Source organism: Scardinius erythrophthalmus (genome assembly GCF_964197995.2).
Source record: "Scardinius erythrophthalmus genome assembly, chromosome: 25".
NCBI lineage: Eukaryota > Metazoa > Chordata > Actinopteri > Cypriniformes > Leuciscidae > Scardinius > Scardinius erythrophthalmus.
The window spans coordinates 26,870,444-26,890,086 of record NC_138245.1 but is presented as its reverse complement, the minus strand read 5'-3'; the positions used below and the strand labels follow the sequence as shown (position 1 = coordinate 26,890,086).

At 37.8% G+C, this 19,643-nt stretch overlaps 2 protein-coding genes across 2 annotated transcripts; both read left to right on the top strand.

The window, feature by feature from the left end:
- The first annotated feature begins 4,171 nt into the window (after positions 1–4,171).
- On the top strand, positions 4,172–7,855 carry bhlhe40 (basic helix-loop-helix family, member e40). The gene is made up of 5 exons (XM_081358113.1): positions 4,172–4,564; positions 4,664–4,727; positions 4,924–5,031; positions 5,421–5,544; positions 5,714–7,855. Exons 1-5 carry the CDS (start codon positions 4,491–4,493, stop codon positions 6,550–6,552), a joined length of 1,209 nt encoding a protein of 402 aa, XP_081214239.1. The 5' UTR covers positions 4,172–4,490; the 3' UTR covers positions 6,553–7,855.
- Positions 7,856–10,355: 2,500 nt separating this feature from the next.
- Positions 10,356–19,104, top strand: arl8bb (ADP-ribosylation factor-like 8Bb). Its single transcript, XM_081357788.1, has 7 exons — positions 10,356–10,631; positions 11,943–12,023; positions 12,184–12,257; positions 12,959–13,052; positions 13,567–13,634; positions 15,035–15,105; positions 16,031–19,104. Exons 1-7 carry the CDS (start codon positions 10,509–10,511, stop codon positions 16,078–16,080), a joined length of 561 nt encoding a protein of 186 aa, XP_081213914.1. The 5' UTR covers positions 10,356–10,508; the 3' UTR covers positions 16,081–19,104.
- Positions 19,105–19,643: the final 539 nt, after the last annotated feature.

Sequence of the window (19,643 nt, the reverse complement as noted above, 5' to 3'; positions counted from 1 at the left end):
ATTACTGAAAAATAAGCCTACTACTGATTTAATATATAGAAATGAATTTAGTGCTATTTAATAAAATATGTACTTCTTGTTCAAAGGACCAGAATTGAAATATAGTTTTTGTATTTCTTTTGTGTGTGTGTGTGCGTGCGTGTGTTTGTTTGTTTTTTTAAATGAATGTCTTTTGACCACCAACATGGAAAACGTGGAATCAATGAGCTGCCATCTTGCACAATATTAAGTACTCGCACACAAATGTGTTAATTTCAGTGGTGAGTTAAGTGCAAAACTTAAGAGCGAAGATTGATGACTGCATCATTTTACTGGCTTCTCATGACGTGACATTTTATTCACCACAGTCAGTGGAAAGGAAGTCGAGCTTATTAAGAATTCAAAGCTTTATTGGATCCGGCGGCCCAAGCTCCTCTAAGGAAATGCACTTTCTGTGACCTCTCATGTTGATCTGCAAAAGAGGTGAAAAAGCTGTTTTCCACACACTGCTGAAACGCAGACAGTGCAGTGCAGCCTGTTACCAAGCTCAGACTCGGAGAGCCCCAGATCGATTTCAGGGTAAAACACTGAGGTATAACCTTGCTGTTGTCCGTAAAAAGAGCAAATGTGTGACTGAAGTGTCAGACAGGCCCTTTAGATGCTTAATTATTGACACTTGTCAGCGTCGTCAAAATTATTGCTCTAAAATCCCCCTGTGCAAAGTGCAGAATCAGACTGAAACCTTCCACGAGTTGAGTGACATTTGTGAAATAAAAGCAGAGGGAGGAAAATATGACTTGAAACCATCAGTTTAGTAAGAAATAGGAAACTCAAGAAGCTTTAATATGGGTGGGTTTCCTTCTGGGCTTATATTAAACTTATTATAAAGTTAATATGCGAGCTATTCCAACAGTGAGCCTCGGGACACGGTGAAAGCCTCGAGGTGTGCGAGCACGATGATCTATCAGTCATTTCTCAATGTTCTGAGAGTGGTACTGTATGTTCCTGATGTTTTGTTCAAATATTATGGTGTCCTATTTATAGAGAACAATTAATAAAGAAACATTTACATAGAGGAAAAAAAAAAGGTTATCCCTTTTGTGTCAAACTGACTCATTTGGAAAAATATCATATCACATAGAAACAGATAATTCTCACATATTACAAAAAAGTCAACTATTTAAGTGTTTTTTGAACAATATTTTTTCACAAATTAAAATATTACTGTATAGACAGTATTTAAAATATATTTTTTTACAACTGTAAACGACAAGATCATGGGTTCGACTCCCAGCAAAATTCACATGCATGAAAAGATAAAAATGTACACCTTCAACGCAGCGAATGTAAGCCTGTCCGTCTTAATAAAGGTGAATAAAAGTCTGTCAAATGCATAAATGTAAATACCCATTTTGATAAAATGATCACAAAATGCATATATTTTTATTTAGGATTTGAGCACCTGCCCTTAACTATGAAATTTACAGGGCAAATTGACCCGTTAATGTCACAATCATAATGGAAATTTAGGTTACACTTTATTTTGAGGTGACATTGTTACACTGTAATATTACAGAGAAATATTAATGAACTTACTGTAGAGTTACAGTTAGGGTTTGTTACTTGTAATTATGCATAATTTACTGTTATCATGTAGTAACGTGTAACTAAGTCTCCTTAAAATAAAGTGTTACCAAAATTTCATGCACACATTCCACAAAAACTGAAATAGATTTTTTTTTGACAAGTCAAAAATGTGATGCTGAGTAACACTAATGTATTAATCTTCTATGTCTAAATATGATGTGTAAATAGTTCTTTTTTAAGTGCTTGTATATAATGGACACTAATGTAAAGTGTTAGCGAAATGACGTCTATACAGCATTCCATCTCAAATCAAATAACGGTCCTAATTGCAACATATTTGTGGTTAAATAAGGGGACTTTCCTTAAACAAAGGACACAACCCACAAGAAAGACACTTAACATGAAACTGATTGGCATTGGGACAGCAGGCTGTTTAAGACTAAACCAAGCAAACAGTTCAGTTATCACATGATCTATTAAAATTCTTGTTCCACTTGTTATGTAATAAAAGCAATTAATATAAGGGACTTTGAAAGCTTAACCACTTAAAACTTGAAACATTATTCAGTATCTAATTACACTGTCACATGAGCACTAAAGTGTTGCCAGGCTTTATTACACCCCAAGCCTCAAGGACGCATCCCAAATCTGTTTTTGTCATTCCATTTCATGTGCGACCAAAATAGGCAATGCATTTATGAATTCACTGAAGGAAGAGTCTCATGCACTGCTTCTGTCCTCTGATGATGATGTGTCATCCTGTTGCTGCACTCCGCCACATCAAAAAGCAACAAACTCCCCCATTTTACACCAGTTCTATTAGGATTTGAATTATTATCTGGATTTTATGAACAGACTCAAAATCTCTATAAAGCTACCAGCAGTTCTAAAACCTAAAGATTAGCTATTGGAGCAGAAACTGATACCATTTCAGTTTTTGTACTTCAAAATTTCAGTTAATGCAATGTGTTCCTTGCAATTGTGAAATTTACTAGCAATTATTTTAATATACAGAAATGAGAGGGTCACTTTTCTTGAATAATATTACATGCGCTCATTTAAATAATACAATTATTCAATTCTTATAGCCCAAATAAAATAAACCATGCATTTCAAATGAATAAACATTGATCTATTTTCGTGAGAGAAAACAACATAGCAGCATGTAATATGTATGAACTCAGTAATGTAAATGCTACCTAATTATTTACTGTATTTTACGAGGACTTCCACGCCTCAGTTATTGTACCACCATTTCAAAGACTTTTAGACCAAATATTCCCATATTCATGAAAGACATTCTGCGCGTTATTTACAATTAAAACAGCGCGTGAGAGCATCGTTTTCATCAGCGCGCGCGCGCGAGCGCCTGGCTGGGATGAGCTCGCCTCGAGCTGCCCTGCACTAAAATAAACGGGTGACGTCAGTCCCAGGGATTGAAACGTTTCTCCGCCTCCGCCCTTTCCCTGCGCCGCCATGAGGAGTTCAACGTGACCGCCGCCGAGTACAACCGGCCACAACAAACCGAGCCGCAGCACGAGAGAGACATGAGCAGCTGCACGTGGAGCGCCAAATGGTCCCGGTGCGAAAAAACGGCGCGTTAGTTCCCGCGCATCTGTTACTATTGTGTAACCATGACAACTGAGCCGTGCTCGCTCATGTGCCAGCATCATGCCAGGGGAATTCTGATAATGAATGCTAGCATTATATTGATGGAGCAACAGGTGCTATGTACATTATTCATATGACATCCGTTTCTCTCTAGAAGCTTCTGCTGCACGCTCACGTTCAGGCCCATATGCGTGTGTGAAACTGAATATGTGCTGCCTCTTTGTAAAGCAATATAATCCTGTATGCAAACACAGCGCTCGAGAGGGATTTGTAAATAACACGCATATAGCATATATATATATATATGGTTGCACTTCATGGAATGTGTTATTTATAGTATACAAATTATATACATATGCACTTTCTTTTAAATTTTTTATATATAAAATGTTTTATATTTTTTTAAAGAAAATGTTTTAAACATTAAAGAATATATATACAATGTATATTATATATGTATGTATATTAGCTATATATGTGTGTGTATATATATATACATATTTTATATTTATTATATAAACACCATCTTTTAGTAGACCAATTAATTTTAAATGATTTTTAAATGATTTGACAGCACTAATATACATGAAATACATAGTATATATATATATATATATATATATATATATATATATATATATATATATATATGATCTAAATGTAATCTGATTTGTTTCTGAATTGTGAAAAACACGCGCCTTTTTTAAGGCTTGATAAAACACTCTAACCCACTTTATATAATCTTTGTATAGTATATCATGCTTTGAAGTCAATCCAGGATAAGGCGCTCATAAAAACACGTCCCTGACACGAGCTGTTATTGTGCACGGAGAGAGAGAGAGAGAGAGAGAGAGAGAGAGAGAGAGAGAGAGAGATAGAGAGAGAGAGAGAGAGAGAGAGAGAGAGAGAGAGCGCGCGCAGCAGCATGGTGGGACACGGGACACGGGAGGGCGGACGGTCTGCTGTAAATGGGTTGAGCTCTGAAAGCGCCGTCACACACGTGAGGCTCATGTGACTCGAGCTCGAGACGTGTCTGCAGTCACAGGGTTTATTTAACACGTACTTCAAACCCACCCACATACACTCATTTAACCAGCAGCGAAGCCGACAAACGCCTCCTGCATCTCCACCTCACAACAACAGCAGTTTTGCGTCCTACTTTTGAGGGACCATATCTGGAACGAAACTATTCGAGGGAAATACTTGTGGACTTTGACGAGAGAGTAAAGGATCTGGTTTTTGTTTTGATATATACACATAATATTTTTAATCAACCCTATTCTTACACCACTAAGACATATTGATAGGGTGAAATGGAGAGGATTACCAGTGCTCAGCCTCCACCATGTATGGCCAAACACGGAATGGATATCTCTGACATGGAAAGGTAAGTCAGTCTTCCAGACGCTGCTTATTCGTGTTTCTGAACGCTTTCTTGAGAGATTGATCTTTTATTGACTGTATTTTATTTTGTCTTATTTTATAGAATGGACTTTCCGATGTTTATGTGTAAACCCCGGCGGGGAATGAAGCGCAGTGAGGACAGTAAGGTACGAAACGCGCAATTACTCGCGGTTACGCACAAATATATTTGCGCACACTTTTACTTGCCAACTTTGTATAAATGCATTTTAGTGTTCTGAACGACATTTAAACTGCACAATTTTTTATTTTATTTTCTTTTAGTTTTTTTTAGTTTTTTTTACGCATGGAAATTAATAGAAATGTTTAACTCCTGACCCCTAGGATACGTACAAATTGCCTCATCGATTGATCGAGAAGAAAAGGAGGGACCGAATAAACGAATGCATCGCGCAGTTGAAGGATTTGCTGCCCGAACACCTTAAACTCACTGTAAGTAATATGGGAGTGGATGGGTTCACCTCACAATGTTGTAGTGTAAAGCGCCACCTGCTTGTTGATCATGAATAAATCATGTTTGTCCTGCTTTTGGATTAGTCACCCTCCTATAATGTTCTTGATGTACATTTTTAATATATACAACTTGTAAACTTTTGGCACAACATATCGTGAAGCTGGCGTTAGTTCATTATTCATACGCCAACAAGGCGTGTTTGTCTTTTGAAGTATTTGATTATTACTTGCACGCACATGTGCATGCACTGGGGAGCGGAGAGGAGTGTCTTCATTCCTGCTCGACGCAGGTTTGTCCTCTCTGAACCGCTGCGGAGAGGGTTACATAAGAAAGATCAACATGCTTATCTGGGTTTTTCCTGTTTTAGACTCTGGGACACTTGGAGAAGGCTGTTGTGTTGGAGCTCACGCTCAAGCATGTGAAAGCTCTTAACAACCTGCTGGAGCAGCAGCAACAGAAGATCATTTCCTTGCAGAACGGAATGCAAATCGGTGAGTTTGCGATAATGCAATGTGTGACCGTGTCGCAGGAAGCAGCCCTGCTGAACTCTTCACCCAGAAATTGAGAAATTGAGACAGGCTTGTGCAATGCAGCAAATGATCTAGACTGTTGTGAAGGAACGCATTGGCATGCTTCCTAACCCTTATGGTTTTATTGCAGGTGAACAGGGCAATGGGCACTCAGAAACCAGTGAGGAGATGTTCCGTTCCGGGTTCCACCTGTGCGCCAAGGAGGTGCTCCAGTTCCTGGCCAACCAGGAGACCATGCGCGACCTGACGCCCGCTCACCTAATCGACCACCTTCAAAAAGTGGCGTCCGAGTTCATTCAGAGCCCGCCGAGCCCTCGTCTGGACGAGCCCGCTCCCAAACCCCAAGAAAGCCGGGAGAAACCGGCAGGCCTGCAGCCCAAAGCAGCGGAGGGCCACGCTAAAAACTGCGTGCCCGTCATTCAAAGGACTTATCCTCACTGCAGCGAGCAGAGCGGGAGTGATACGGATACCGACAGTGGCTACGGAGGCGAGCTGGAGAAGCGTGACCCGAAGGCCCAGCTGTCGGCCTACTACGGCAAAGACACAGGGGATCTCAAGTATGGCGGCAGCATTAAAGAGGAGATGGATGAGCCACAGGCCAAGCGGCAGAGGTCCGACTCTTCGGAAGACGAGTCTCTGTCAGGGCACGAAATAGTGGGCGGCCACAGCCCCTACATGAGCTTTTCTCCACACCAACCCATGTGCATGCCCTTCTACCTCTTCCCATCCGGTGCGGCCGCAGCATACCTGCCCATGCTGGAGAAGTGTTGGTACCCAGGTGCCATGCCTGTGTTGTACCCAGGCCTCAGCGGCTCCCCGGCGGGCATGTCTCCGGAAAAACTCCCTTCATCCTTGGCCATGTCCTCAAGAGTGGGCTCCCCCGCCAGCCCTCCGACCTCCATGGACTCTCCTGCGCTCCTGCAGGCCCTGAAACAAGTTCCCCCGTTAAACCTGGAAACCAAAGACTGAGGACTCGCTCTGGGGTCCGCCAAGAGCCCGCTCTCTGAATGTTTTGGTCTCGAGAGTGGACTTCCCTGCTGAATAAGCTGCCGAAGAGGATTCTGTTGAAGAGGGCGCAAAGACAAAAGTTCAAAGCGCCCTCAAGCGCGGCAAACAGCTGTTCTGATTCCTCTCAGAAGTACGACGGCCTCCCTCCAACCGCAGAGACACACACACACACATACACACTCTTATCAGCTCCCTCAACAGCCAGCAGACACACACCCAGACATGGAACGGTCCACGTGGACACAGACGGGTAAAGGAGGTCCCGTGCAAAGCACTGTGAGACACTGTGAAGAAGGTCAAAGCAAGGACAGTGAGCACTGTCCTTCCAGAAATAGGACCTGGGGCGGGCGAACGGCTGCACTCTGCACTTATGCCGAATGTTTAAGTCGAAAACAATAACCCAGAATGTGACGTGCAGACGGTCCCCCAACCATAAAGACTTTGCCCTTTGCACAAGCACCTTTTCATTTGTTGAATGTAAACAAAAAGTCATTTTTTTTAATAAAACATCACCCCTGTAGATGCTGCTTTTTTTGGACATTTCTCTGTGCCGTGGACGCTTGATCAGGAAGCTCCACTCACTTCTGCTTCTGTGACCGCTTTAACCGATAAGAACCGTCCTTTTAGACTAGAATGCTACCAAATAAATGTCTTTGCTTTGGTTGAGAGGAGCACAGGCGCGTGCACGTTTCCCATCTCCTTGCATAAACGAGGACGCCATCGGCTCCCGAGACGTGATGCTCGTGTAAATACGGGAGTGATGTAACCATGGCTCCGCTGTAGCTTTTGAGTTTGTCATTCATTCGTGCACGTAGGTGAAGTTGTTGTGAGGTAACTGCGTCCTGTAATTATTTTGTTTATGCTACTTGTACATCTGTATTTTTGATACGTGACCCACACATTTACGTTGGCGAGTTTTAGACAGCCGAGCGCTGTATGCCATGAGATTGTGTACAGCTTTTTGGACCTGTGTTCATTTCTGGTCAAATTAGGACAGATCTTTGTTCATGCTGTTGCCTTTACCTGTTTAAAGCAGTAAACATGATGGCGGATATCTACATTTTTAATCTTGGATTCTACATAGAAGCAAAAGAAAGTGAATGTAATGTTTAAAACAATATATTAGTTTTGTATAGGAAGAGGTACTTACTTTTTATTTTGGGACCTAAGAAAAGGTTGTTTGATGTATATATTTTGTCTAAAGTATTGTTGACATACAGTAAAGAAAAAGTATTAATAAAGTTTTTTTTTTTTCCTGTGGAAACCATGTGTCTGAGTCTGTGTTGGAGAGCTTGAACATGTTTAGCTTGGGAAAACAACCTCGCTGTTTTTCCCATCATCACAGTTCGTCTTTATATAACACTTACATAACCCATAAACTTGCTCTGTCTATGCAAATCCTTTAGACACACAATATGATAAGACTGAGTCAGGTTACAAATATTCCAGCCTCCTAACTAAAGTCCATGAATTTGTCGATAACATTTCTGAGGCACTTTTTCTACTAGATTAGAGGACTATAACTCAAACTAAATTAGCAAAGTACATAATCGTTTATTATTATTATTTGTCTTTGCAGGCGATTTACATACTTAGACGAACCACGTCCTTTCCTAATGCTCGTTATCTGTTGAAATAGGCTAAGTCTTCCCGCGTGTCTGGCTGTGTGCTCGAGCTCGATCCAGTGCAGTTTCCCTGCTCCAGGCTCCTCCGCCCGCTGGGATGTGAACAGGCAGCGGAGTGATACTCACACCGGGCCTCACATGTAGAGCCACACATGCCACACATCCAGCACAGTCATGGCAGGACAACAATACTAGTATTATGTGTTGTCTATAAATGAGTAATATTTACTGTAAGTGATACAATTAGTTAATATAATTAATCAATAAGTTAACGTTTTTAGAGGTATAAAGTATTGTTATATTATCTTTAGTCAATTTGGTTGGGGTGGGATGGGGGAAGATGCCCCCCTTAAGAACAATGTGGATTTACCTTTAAATTGTAAGATATTTAGATATATAAGTTTAGCATGTGCAGGATGATGATGCATCAGCCAATATGTTATTATAGGAAATAAATAGAAACATTTGCTAATTTTGTTCAAATATAGCCTAGCACAAAATGTCAAATATTAAAAGAAGGGTAATTTAGGTTGATTATTATTATTAATATTTATATATTTTAAAAGTGTCCATTTAAAATGTTATTTTGACAATTGAGTTGATAATTGAATTGCGAAGACAGACAAAGCAGAATACCAGTAAAAGAGATTCATCTGAAAATTATTCTATGACTTATATACAGGCATATTAATATTTATTTAGGCCTATTTAAATGCCCCAATTTTAATTGAAGATATGTCATAATAGCAACACTATGAATGCAAATTTAACCATTTCACCCTACTAACCTATAGGTTTTAATGAAAGTGAAGATGTTTTAATTTATGAAAATACTGAAAATGAACCCCATTAATTACAATAATTATTAAATGCCACTTGGGGTCTTATGTGTCATCTTACCCCAAGGGTCATTATTGATCTTTTTTACTTTAAAATAAAAACTTTAACTTTTACTCCACAAAAAGATCTTCCAAAAATGTGTCCACAAATCCCTCATTAACAAATAGACACAAAAAAACTTTGATATTTTATACAATGTCATATATCACTATTTTCCAGATAGACAAAATTAGATCTATTAACCTCAAAACAGTTTCAACTGACTAAATATCACAAATGTTGATATTCAGATGAAATTACAAAATTAAAAATCGGGTAGACATTCATCAAAAGTGCTGAGATGAGATTTGTGTCATATGGTCAGGAGAAGAAAAATAAGGTGAGGGATTCAAAAGTAGGCTAAACAAAAAAGCAAACAATGTGATTCGTTTCTATAACAAACAAACAAACAAACAAACAAACAAACAAACAAACAAACAAACAAACAAACAAACAAACAAACAATCATGACTGTAATAAACAAATCATAGTGTTACAAAATAACATTAACGCAATAGACAACCGTGCATAACAGTGGAAATGTTTTCAGTAAACAATGTTAATTTACATTTACAATTTACAAGTATGAGGTCCTGTTACGACGTGAAAGAAGGTCTCATCCCCCTATTATAAAGCTTTTAGCGCCATCGCGTGGAACATCGATGAACTGCAACGGACCTCTTTTTACTTATTTACATGTTTTTACTGTATTTATTCACAATGTTTACGGTCCTCACGTGGGAGAAGACTTTAGCGTCTCAATACATACGTGCATATGTTTAACTCTTGTATATAGGCTATAGCTACTTATTTTACTTAATAGTTGTATGTTCGACTGTATAACGTGTTAATTTAGACATTAATTCATTCTTTTTTTAATTTTTAATGTTTTTATATACAATAATACATTTGCATGAAACTAAATCAAACAGAAAAAATGGTTACACATTTAAAGCAAGGCATTTAATTAACATATGTATGTATTTATTTGTTTGAGAAATACATTTTTGTTGTTGTTTATTTAGATTATTTAGGTGAAGATTCAAAACAAAGATGACTTTCTTTTTTATAAATACATTTTGTTAATAAATTAACGTTGTTTTTTCAGTTTTTAAACAAATAAATCCAAAGTTTTCCAAAAGTTTATTTGTTTGTTTTCTTGCTTGTTACTTTTACGCAAACACTTCAAAGTGTCCCTAATATTTATTTAAATAACAGCGTGACTCGAGTTTTCGCGGACTTTTATTCTGAAAGATTTCCGGTTTTGTTGTGTCGATAGCGACGCGTTTATTGTGCGTCAGTAGTTGTCACATGACCACCTCAGCAGCTTCCTCTTTCTCCTGATTCCCTCCAGCAGGAACGGAATCTGCCCTGCCTCATCCTCCCCAACAGAGCTCATCCAGCAGCGCAGAGATGATGGCTCTCATCCACCGGATCATGGACTGGTTCAGGTCGCTCTTCTGGAAGGAGGAGATGGAGCTGACGCTGGTGGGACTGCAGTACTCTGGAAAAACCACTTTTGTCAACGTTATCGCTGTAAGTCCAGTTTAATTCCTCAAAGTTTGAACTCTGATGCCTGACTGAGCTGTTTATGTTATTGTTGTCATGTCATAGCCTGACAGGGGGCGGAGAACAGATGCTTTAAAACCTTTTTATACGAGTAATGTGCTATTAGGAATATGAGTGTGATTTTTCTTTCACGGATTGCTTGACGTTTTAGATTGTACATGAAATATGAAATATGAAATTTGAATTCTAGTTTCTCCAGGTTTGAAGATTGTTTCGACTTTAAGGGTGGATGAGATTCCAATGGTTTAAATCGTCTGTAACCAAATTCACAAATAATGTAATATACCTACCACAAAGTGAGACATGTAAATGAGGAATTATGGCTTTGCCTCCATGTTGACGTCGGTGGCCAATGTCTTTTTGATTTCCTTCATAGATAATTATGTGATCAATCACTGCTGAAAACAGTCCTCCCTTTCTGGAAGCTCCTTGTGGTTTTGAATGGGTTTACCATCTCTGTTGTAAGTTTGTGACCCTAATAATGTCACAATAATGTTTTATTTGAATGCAAGTGGAGCATTGCATCTCATTTAAACAGATTCACCGGTTTCTGCAATGCAGCACAATGAGTTTACAAAAGCCAGGGTTTCTAAGGTCACCTCACTTTCACAACTCCACATGATGCTCTGAATTCAAAGAGGAAAAGAGAAACATCTCTTCCGTTTTCAACATCTTGCACTCGCAGGTGTCTTTCTAGTTTCAGAGAATGATTTATGGGTTATTAATTTAACCCATTATTTTTTTTTTCGTTCTGTATTTGTACCTTGCTTAACAATTCTGTCAGTATTTCTGCACTCATAAATGTGAACCAATTAAGTTTCAATTTGCATAATTGCACCACTTAAGTGTTTTGTAATATGACCTTCAAGTTAGCTAAGCTCTTTTAGATTTCTATATTTAATATCTCGCTCCATGAATAGTTATGATCATATTTTTAAAGGAAAGATCTTGCTTTTCCCTTTTCACCCAAAAGAGATCTGTTTAGAACTTATTTTAAAATAATGAATCAAGTCATTTTGCTCCTCTTTTGCTCAATTTACTAAATCATGTGACATGACACTCTCTGGCCTGTGATACCAAAAATTCCCATTACGGTTCCTAAAAATACCTATGAGTTGCTGAATTGTAATGTTGACTTCCTCTTGCCTCTTGTGCGTGTTGTTATTTTGTGAAATGTCAGACGTTTAGATTGTCATTTTGTAAACCTTTGCATCCCTTCACATGTAGATTTGTTTTATCCGTTTAATTGTAATGATCTACATGTTTCTTTTCCATTAGTCGGGTCAGTTCAATGAAGACATGATCCCTACAGTCGGCTTCAACATGAGGAAAGTCACCAAAGGCAACGTAACCATAAAGGTTAGTCTCATCTGCGCTAATTATCAAGGGTGGTTTTGTTGAATCCAGTTTTACACTCTTTCATACACATTATATTCAATTATATAGTCACATGACATTACATCACCAATGCCTGCAATCATGTCCAACCCTGTAGCAAAAATGTGTTGTTCTCATGTAGATTTGGGATATAGGCGGGCAGCCGCGGTTCAGGAGCATGTGGGAGCGATACTGTCGGGGCGTCAACGCCATAGTGTGAGTATAATCTGCTGACACTTTCAAAATGGTTTATTCCACTACCCTCTGCGATACTTGGTTCTGATTGGTCAGTGGCATTGAGCAGTTTCTAGTATCACTAAATTGTATCTAGGAGCTAGATGAGAGAGAACTTAAAATTAGACATGTTATATTTTAACTAAATATTTTTTGCTGGTCAGTCTATAGAAAATGGTTACTAAAATTGAAGATTATTAATAAATATACACTACTCTGCAAACATTTTTGAATCATGTTTTTGAAAAGTCTGTTATACTCACCAAGATTGTATTTATTTGATCAAAAATACAGTAAAAACTCATATTGTGAAATAATATTACAAAATGTTTTCTGTTTCGATATATTGGAAATTAGTTAGTTGGCTAATATTGGTACATTTACAGTCTAACTCCAGTCTTCAGTGTCACATGACCCTTCAGAAAGCATTCTAATTGGCTGATTTGCTGCTCAAGAAACATTTCATGTCCATTAAGTTATTTATTTGTTAAGTAGCTGTGGAATAAGTGTGATAATGTACAGTCAACCGGCCATTGGGACGGCTGTGCTTTGTCCTGATCACCCAGTCAAGATTTATTGAGCAATAATGACTGGCTAACTGTATATTATCCCTTATATAAAGCGTTAGTGTTTACATTACTGTTTATTATCAAGGCTCCATAAAGAACTGTTGGTGTTTTCAGGTACATGGTGGATGCTGCAGATCGTGAAAAGGTGGAGGCCTCCAGAAACGAGCTACACAACTTGTTAGACAAACCACAACTGCAAGGCATTCCTGTAAGAGAAATTCTGTTTTATTATTGTTGCTGATCATTTCCCCTGTGGTGTTAATGGAAGACTGTCTGTGTTTTTAATACTTCCTGCTGTTTTATGATTGCTGGATTTACCAAAACGCCAGGAGCTCAAGCCTAGCCATCGCACCACACCTTGTCCAGATCTTTCCATTGCTGCTGTGTGGTATTTAAGGAGCATGACTAAGCATCTGTACCGTCAGCTCCTGTGGTCCGAGATGTCCTCACTGGTCTTATCTATGGCAGAGAAATCAGCACAGAGGAAACAGTTCGCTCATTGATTATCTGTCTGTAGGGAGTGATGGGACGGCTACTATTTGCTAAAGCCACCCATTTAAAAAGATAGCTTTAGCACACAATCTGATGTTAGGACCAACACCCAAATACATAAATCTTTAAGCACTGAAAGCAAAACTGCCAATGCGAAACATGCAGTTTAAATCTAAAGACCGTTTAAGAAGTGCGTTGTGGGTGATTTATTGTTACTTTATGCTTCACAGGTACTTGTCCTTGGCAACAAAAGAGACATCTCTATTGCACTAGACGAGAAACAACTCATCGAAAAGATGTAAGATCTTTTTTATTTTTTTTATTATTATTTGATCTTTCTTCACGCTTTTCCTTGACTGATACATTTTGGGTCATGAGAGTGAGAGATTCATTTAGTGTTTCCTGCTTTATACAGACTCATATGTTGCGCAACGATCGTGTACTGGAAGTAAAAACTCCATTCATTTTCTCCATCGGGAAATTGATTTTGAACAATGATATAAGCCTTTAAAGACAGACCTACAGTGAGTGACGAGGTTGTTAATTGATGGAATTTGCTTTTAGTGAAGACGTCAGCCCACTTTATTTCAGCTTAACAGCGGAATTCCTGGTGGAAAAACTACATTACCCATGATGCTGTACAGGAAATTACACCAATCAAGGTCGAAAATAGCAACCTAAATACCTCTTCAGCTCCGCCCACTCCCATGAAGCACTGCGAATGATGCAATCGAGTCGATCTCTCTATGCTCTCAAAATACTGAAATGTTTGTATTTTTAATTCAATTATGATGTTCATGGGATTGTGGTTCTTTCCCTCACTAAAGCCATTAAAGCTACACTGTGTAGGATTTACTCCCATCTAGCGGTGAAATTGTATATGACTACCAACTGAATATTACTTTCTAGCTCCTCCCATTCCGAAGGCGTTTTAACTCCTACGGTGGCCGACCGTATTATTTCAAATCTGCCGGCAAACGCGAGCAAATCTCCCTCTCGCATTCGTCACGGTGCCACTGCATGTAAAAACGCGAAAGGCGAAGCTTGTATGTCCCTCTTTGTCTAATGTATTTTCAAGATGGAGGCGCAACGTATGTATTCTAAATGGCAGATTATACACTTACGAGAATACTTAATTAGTTGGTTGAAGTGATTACACATTAATGAGAACGTATAATTTTGAAATAATGTGTTTTTTGCTAAAAATCAACTTAAAATATTACACAGTGTAGCTTTTCAAAAAACTCTGATTTTCAAAAACCTTTTTGCTTCAAATCAATGTTTGTAGTGTTGGGATTCACTTGTAGCTGATTGGCTTCGTTCGTGACTGTTTTAAAATCCCTATGGGAAAAATGAATGGAAAAAATACCTTGGGAACCAACACCACTGAAAAAGGGGGTAGGCACTGTTGCACAATCATATCATATGATCTCTGGATGCTTTTGATTTTAATAGAAGAATTTAATAGAATTTTTTACATTAATAACACTGCGTCGCCTTCCTCTTTTTAGACTTCTTTTTTTGGTTATTTTAAGTCCAAATGTACTCCTGCTAGCACTAAACATGACCACATTGGAAGATTTTTTGTGTGGGGGGTTTTCTGGGATTTTGTGACATTTACACAGTCGGGTGACAATATACCTTTAGAAAAAGTTCATGTGATGCTAAAAATGGCAAATGATGTTTCCTTTTCTGCAGGAACCTGTCTGCGATTCAAGACAGAGAGATCTGCTGCTACTCCATTTCATGCAAAGAGAAAGACAATATAGGTGAGAGTTACTGCATTTTATACACCTGCAAATGTAAAATTGTGACAACAATTTTCTTTTTAGATTTTGTCCAAAGGTTCAATAAACTTCCATTAAAAATTAGATTTTTCTGACTATTATTTCGTACTGTATGTGCGGCTTTACTGGGTTAATTTGGAATAACCCAATTCCTTGAAAAGGTGAGGGTGAGAAAGGCACAAAGAACATTATGTGTGTTCAGAACTGGAAAAAAAAGAAGAAAGGTTTTGTGGAGTTCAATTGTATTTACAATACTGAATCAAATGACTCATAAACCACCTTACTGTGACTCATTCACATTTGAGCGATTAAGAGCTGTTTTGTTCCTTTTAGTTAGATTTTTTTGTTGTTGCGCAGTACAGTTGTGGTGGTGGTGATTACATCATCATATCCGCTAATCTGAAAAGCCATCCATTTGCATTCATTATACCACATTAGTCACTGTTTTTATTGGCTTTACAAATAGCTAATTGGCAAAGAAAAGACCATGTGTTTTCCTGTGAAGCAGCCGTTCCCAAAATATGACACACACACAAAACTACTCTGAGCAAGAAAATATTTGTAATACTGAAGGTACGTCCCAATTTGAGTACTTGTGCACTATTCTATGCACAAATAGTGAGTAGTGTTCAAATACTCGGATGATGTTAATAAACTTAATAAACCGGGAAAAAACGGTGAGGGGAGGGGCTATCAGACTCGGATATTGAATGACCAAATAACCTTATAAAATTCACACACTACATGGTTGAGAGCATAGTGTATAAGTATAAGTGTATAGTGTGTCATTTGAGACAACTTATATAAAACATTTTTTGTAAGATATCTATGAATACTTTAGAGGATGTGAAGTGCATCAGAAGATATTACAAAATTGTCATAATTGTTCATCTCTTCCTCTCTCCAGATATCACATTGCAGTGGTTGATCCAGCATTCAAAATCTCGGAGAAGTTGAGATCAATCCCCGTCCTACCCATAACCCCAGCTCCCGGCTCAGCCCAGCTCCTCTTCTGTCTGTCCAGTAGCTGCCGTCTCATTCATTCTCTATTACACAGACTGTCAGTAACACGTCCTCACCCGTGGGCCTCAGACTCCACTCAACTCTTGATTTGCTACCATGCGGCCTGTTTTGTTGGCTGAATGGATTTTACTTTACTTTGGCCTAAACTTATATAAACGATATAGCTTAGATCCGCTTCGGAATCTGCCCCCTTTCCCTGTGAAATAAGTTTAGAGAGCTGCGTGCATTATTTTGTATAGTTTATAGCGCTAAAGCATTTTACTCCCCCAAGTGAAGTCAAACGGTGGTTCGAATGGACATTTTAGAAGTTAGTAGCTTCAATGCATTTTAAATGTACACTACCATTCAAAAGTTTGGGGTCAGGAAGATTTTTTTAAAGGAATTAATCATTTTATTCAGCAAGGACACTTTAAATGAATCAAATTTATGTTGCTGAAGATTTGTTTCAAATTAATGGTGTTCTTTTGAACTTTCTATTCATCAAAAAGTCCTGAAATAAAATGTATCACAGTTTCCACAAAAATATTAAGCAGCAAAACTATTTTCAACATTCGTAATACTAAGAAATGTTTCTTGAGCAGTAAATCAGCATATTAGAATGATTTCTGAAGGATCATGTGACACTGAAGACTGGAGTAATGATGCTGAAAATTCAGCTTTGCATCACAGGAATAAATTACATTTTAAAATACTGTCAAATAAAAAGCAAAAATGTAATATTATTTCACAATATTACTGTTTTTATTGTAATTTTGATCAAATCATAATCAAAATCATATAAATGCAGCCTTGAGCATAACCAACCTTTTCTTCCAGACCCCTCATTTTTTAACGGTAGTGTACTTTCAGTTGATGGTTTACCTTAAATCCATGTGCAACTATTATTTTGGGAAATAATCATCTTTTATATTTGCATTTCAGAAATTCAAGGAGTTCTTCCAGCTGATTATCACATATTTAATATTCAAGTTTTATAATGTCTCTCTCCTCACATTTCAGATCGTGTCTATGGCTCTGTCTAAATCTTTTCCTATTTGAGACTCATTACAATAACAAAACCCAGCTCATTAATATTCATGACCTACAGCTCATGGACAAGCTTCACATACTGTAGCCTTGAGTGTGAAACATCTCAATTCTGAAAACTGTCTTCTAATGGGATAAAGTGTGGACTGTGTATCGCTGATTGTCATCTTGGCATTTACATTAATTAGTGAGCATTAAGTTAAGTGCCTTCTGCAAATACTTACATTTATTACTGCCCAGAAAGGATATAGTGCTATATAACCACAAACAGCTAGTCTAAACTCCATGTAGGTGCCATTATTAATAATTATTGTATTAATAATTTAATTACTCATATTCATTAAATAGCCATTGTCTATGCATATATACATGTTAGGACCCCAATCATTATCATTATCTGATTGCTACAGTAAATACCCATAACTGGTTAACTAAGATGCCAGTTTTGTTGTTGATCTTTTCTTTTTTCTTTTATCAAGCCCTAAAGGTTGCGAATTCTTCCTGTCTTCTGAATATTAGTTTTATAGCAGCTAAAACAACATTGCCGTTGTCTTCTGCTATAAAATGTTATTATTTATGACTTAATAGTGACTCCCTGACTATTAGCTGCGTGATTCAGTGGAGTAATTTTCCGCCAACACGTTGCTTGAAGACTGAGATGAAGACTTTCTGCTGTAGCTTTCAGACTGTTCTTGCGTCTCTAATCTACCTCAGAGGTGTCATGAGCCACAGGCAACGTTCAGAGAGCTGTGAATCCAAGCTGGTTTTCACAGGATAAAAATAAATAAGGTAATTGCAACCTTTTATCTCACAATTCGGACTTTTTTTCTCGCAATTGCGAGTTTATATCCTGCAATGCTGACTTTTTTTATTTTTATTTTTTATAAATTGTGAGACATAAACGCATAGTTGCAGGTTATAAAGTCTGAATTGCAAGATATAAACTGAAAAACGTTTTAATCACCTTTTTTTATGTTATTTCTGTGGTAGAAGTTTCCATAGCTGTAACATATGCATGCATTGTTTTATGAAGCAGGCCTTAAGATTTCTTTGTATCTTCTGTTGACACTCAGATTATATCTTTAAGACATTTGTTTATTTATAATTGATGAATCTGCCCAAAAAATCTAGGATTTAACTGAGAAGAAAGCTTTAGTTGTGCTGCCATAAAAATGCCTGATATGTGCATGGATTGCTGAACCTTTAGCATTAAATACAAATATTGCTCATCCAAATACTAGTTGGTGAATACACTTATTAAAAAAACACACATGTATCTTTGCCCAGATAAGCTGTAATGATTTTTGGAGATTGTTCTCAGAGGAATAATTCAAATGATGTGCACTAACAAAGTGTTATTTTCTCGTGTGTTTTGGGGGGCTTTTACAGTATAGGCAGGACTGAGTCAGAATGGACATTTCTGATCTGATTGTTCAAGATTGAATGAAGTTGAATCTGTTTATACAGGGCTTTCAAATCAGCTGTCTCACATGAGCGCCCAGAAATGAGACATTTTGTTTTTAATCGCTTTTTAATTCCTAAAGTAAATATTAATGATTGCCGAGTCATTCCTGCAGTCTTGTGATGGAAATGAACGGAGGTCAGGCTTTCACCGTACACATCTCTCTCTTCCTCTGTGCATTCATTCATTCAGACAGACATGATGTGTGCTGTCGGTTCTGCTCACTCAAAGCAGCAGATCTGTGGGCAAAGCTTGTTTCCTCGTGTGATTATCTCTGTGCAGCCTTTATACAGGATAGTGTCTTCTCTTCTTTGTGTGTGACTATCCACACATAAAAATCAATGGATCTGTTGCTGACTTTGTATATAACTAAGCAAATGTAAAACTTATTTGTTTTGCAGTGTGCTTTAATTTGTGTCTCCTGCATTATTTTGTTTTGTGATCGCTCAATAAATAGTTTTTAGGATGTCTGTAAGCCTGTGCATTTTGTCACTTTGTACTGTTGCATTTGTCAAGAGAAAGTTAAGAATGATTTGTTTGGCTTTTGATGTTCTAAAGTGATGTAATCAGCAGTTATTCTGTTTACAGACAAAATGTAATCATGCAAACTCATTTGCATCCACTTTTCCCTCACATTTTTACAACACTTGTGAAGTCATTAAAGCTTAAATAACACAAATTGAAGTATGGTCATTCAGTAAATGCTAAACAAAAATATTGCGTTTGGATTTCTTTGTGTTCATGAAACGGAAATGTGATAGTAACATAGCTGAGTGAAACGGCTTATTAAACAAGAAAAAAATGTAGGGCGGGACTTGATTTTGTCCGTTGGGAATTGATTGGATGGTTGTGGTTGCTATTGCCGTGATGTCATGTGAGTGACAGGTTGTCCCGCCCCAGCACAAGTAAACCGGTCATCAGAGAAGTGAATAAAACACTGCAATATTCCATAAATATTAAGAATTGTCAATTTTGTTTTCATGGTGACTTAAAAGGTTGCTATTCTTTG

Bases quoted from the DNA above. Each gene is read 5' to 3' on its own strand.
- bhlhe40 (XM_081358113.1), top strand. From the start codon at position 4,491: ATGGAGAGGATTACCAGTGCTCAGCCTCCACCATGTATGGCCAAACAC. The intron at 5,032-5,420 runs GTAAGTAATATG...TTCCTGTTTTAG, and splicing joins CCGAACACCTTAAACTCACT to ACTCTGGGACACTTGGAGAA. The intron at 5,545-5,713 runs GTGAGTTTGCGA...GTTTTATTGCAG, and splicing joins GCAGAACGGAATGCAAATCG to GTGAACAGGGCAATGGGCAC.
- arl8bb (XM_081357788.1), top strand. From the start codon at position 10,509: ATGATGGCTCTCATCCACCGGATCATGGACTGGTTCAGGTCGCTCTTC. The intron at 12,258-12,958 runs GTGAGTATAATC...TGGTGTTTTCAG, and splicing joins CGGGGCGTCAACGCCATAGT to GTACATGGTGGATGCTGCAG. The intron at 15,106-16,030 runs GTGAGAGTTACT...TCCTCTCTCCAG, and splicing joins CAAAGAGAAAGACAATATAG to ATATCACATTGCAGTGGTTG.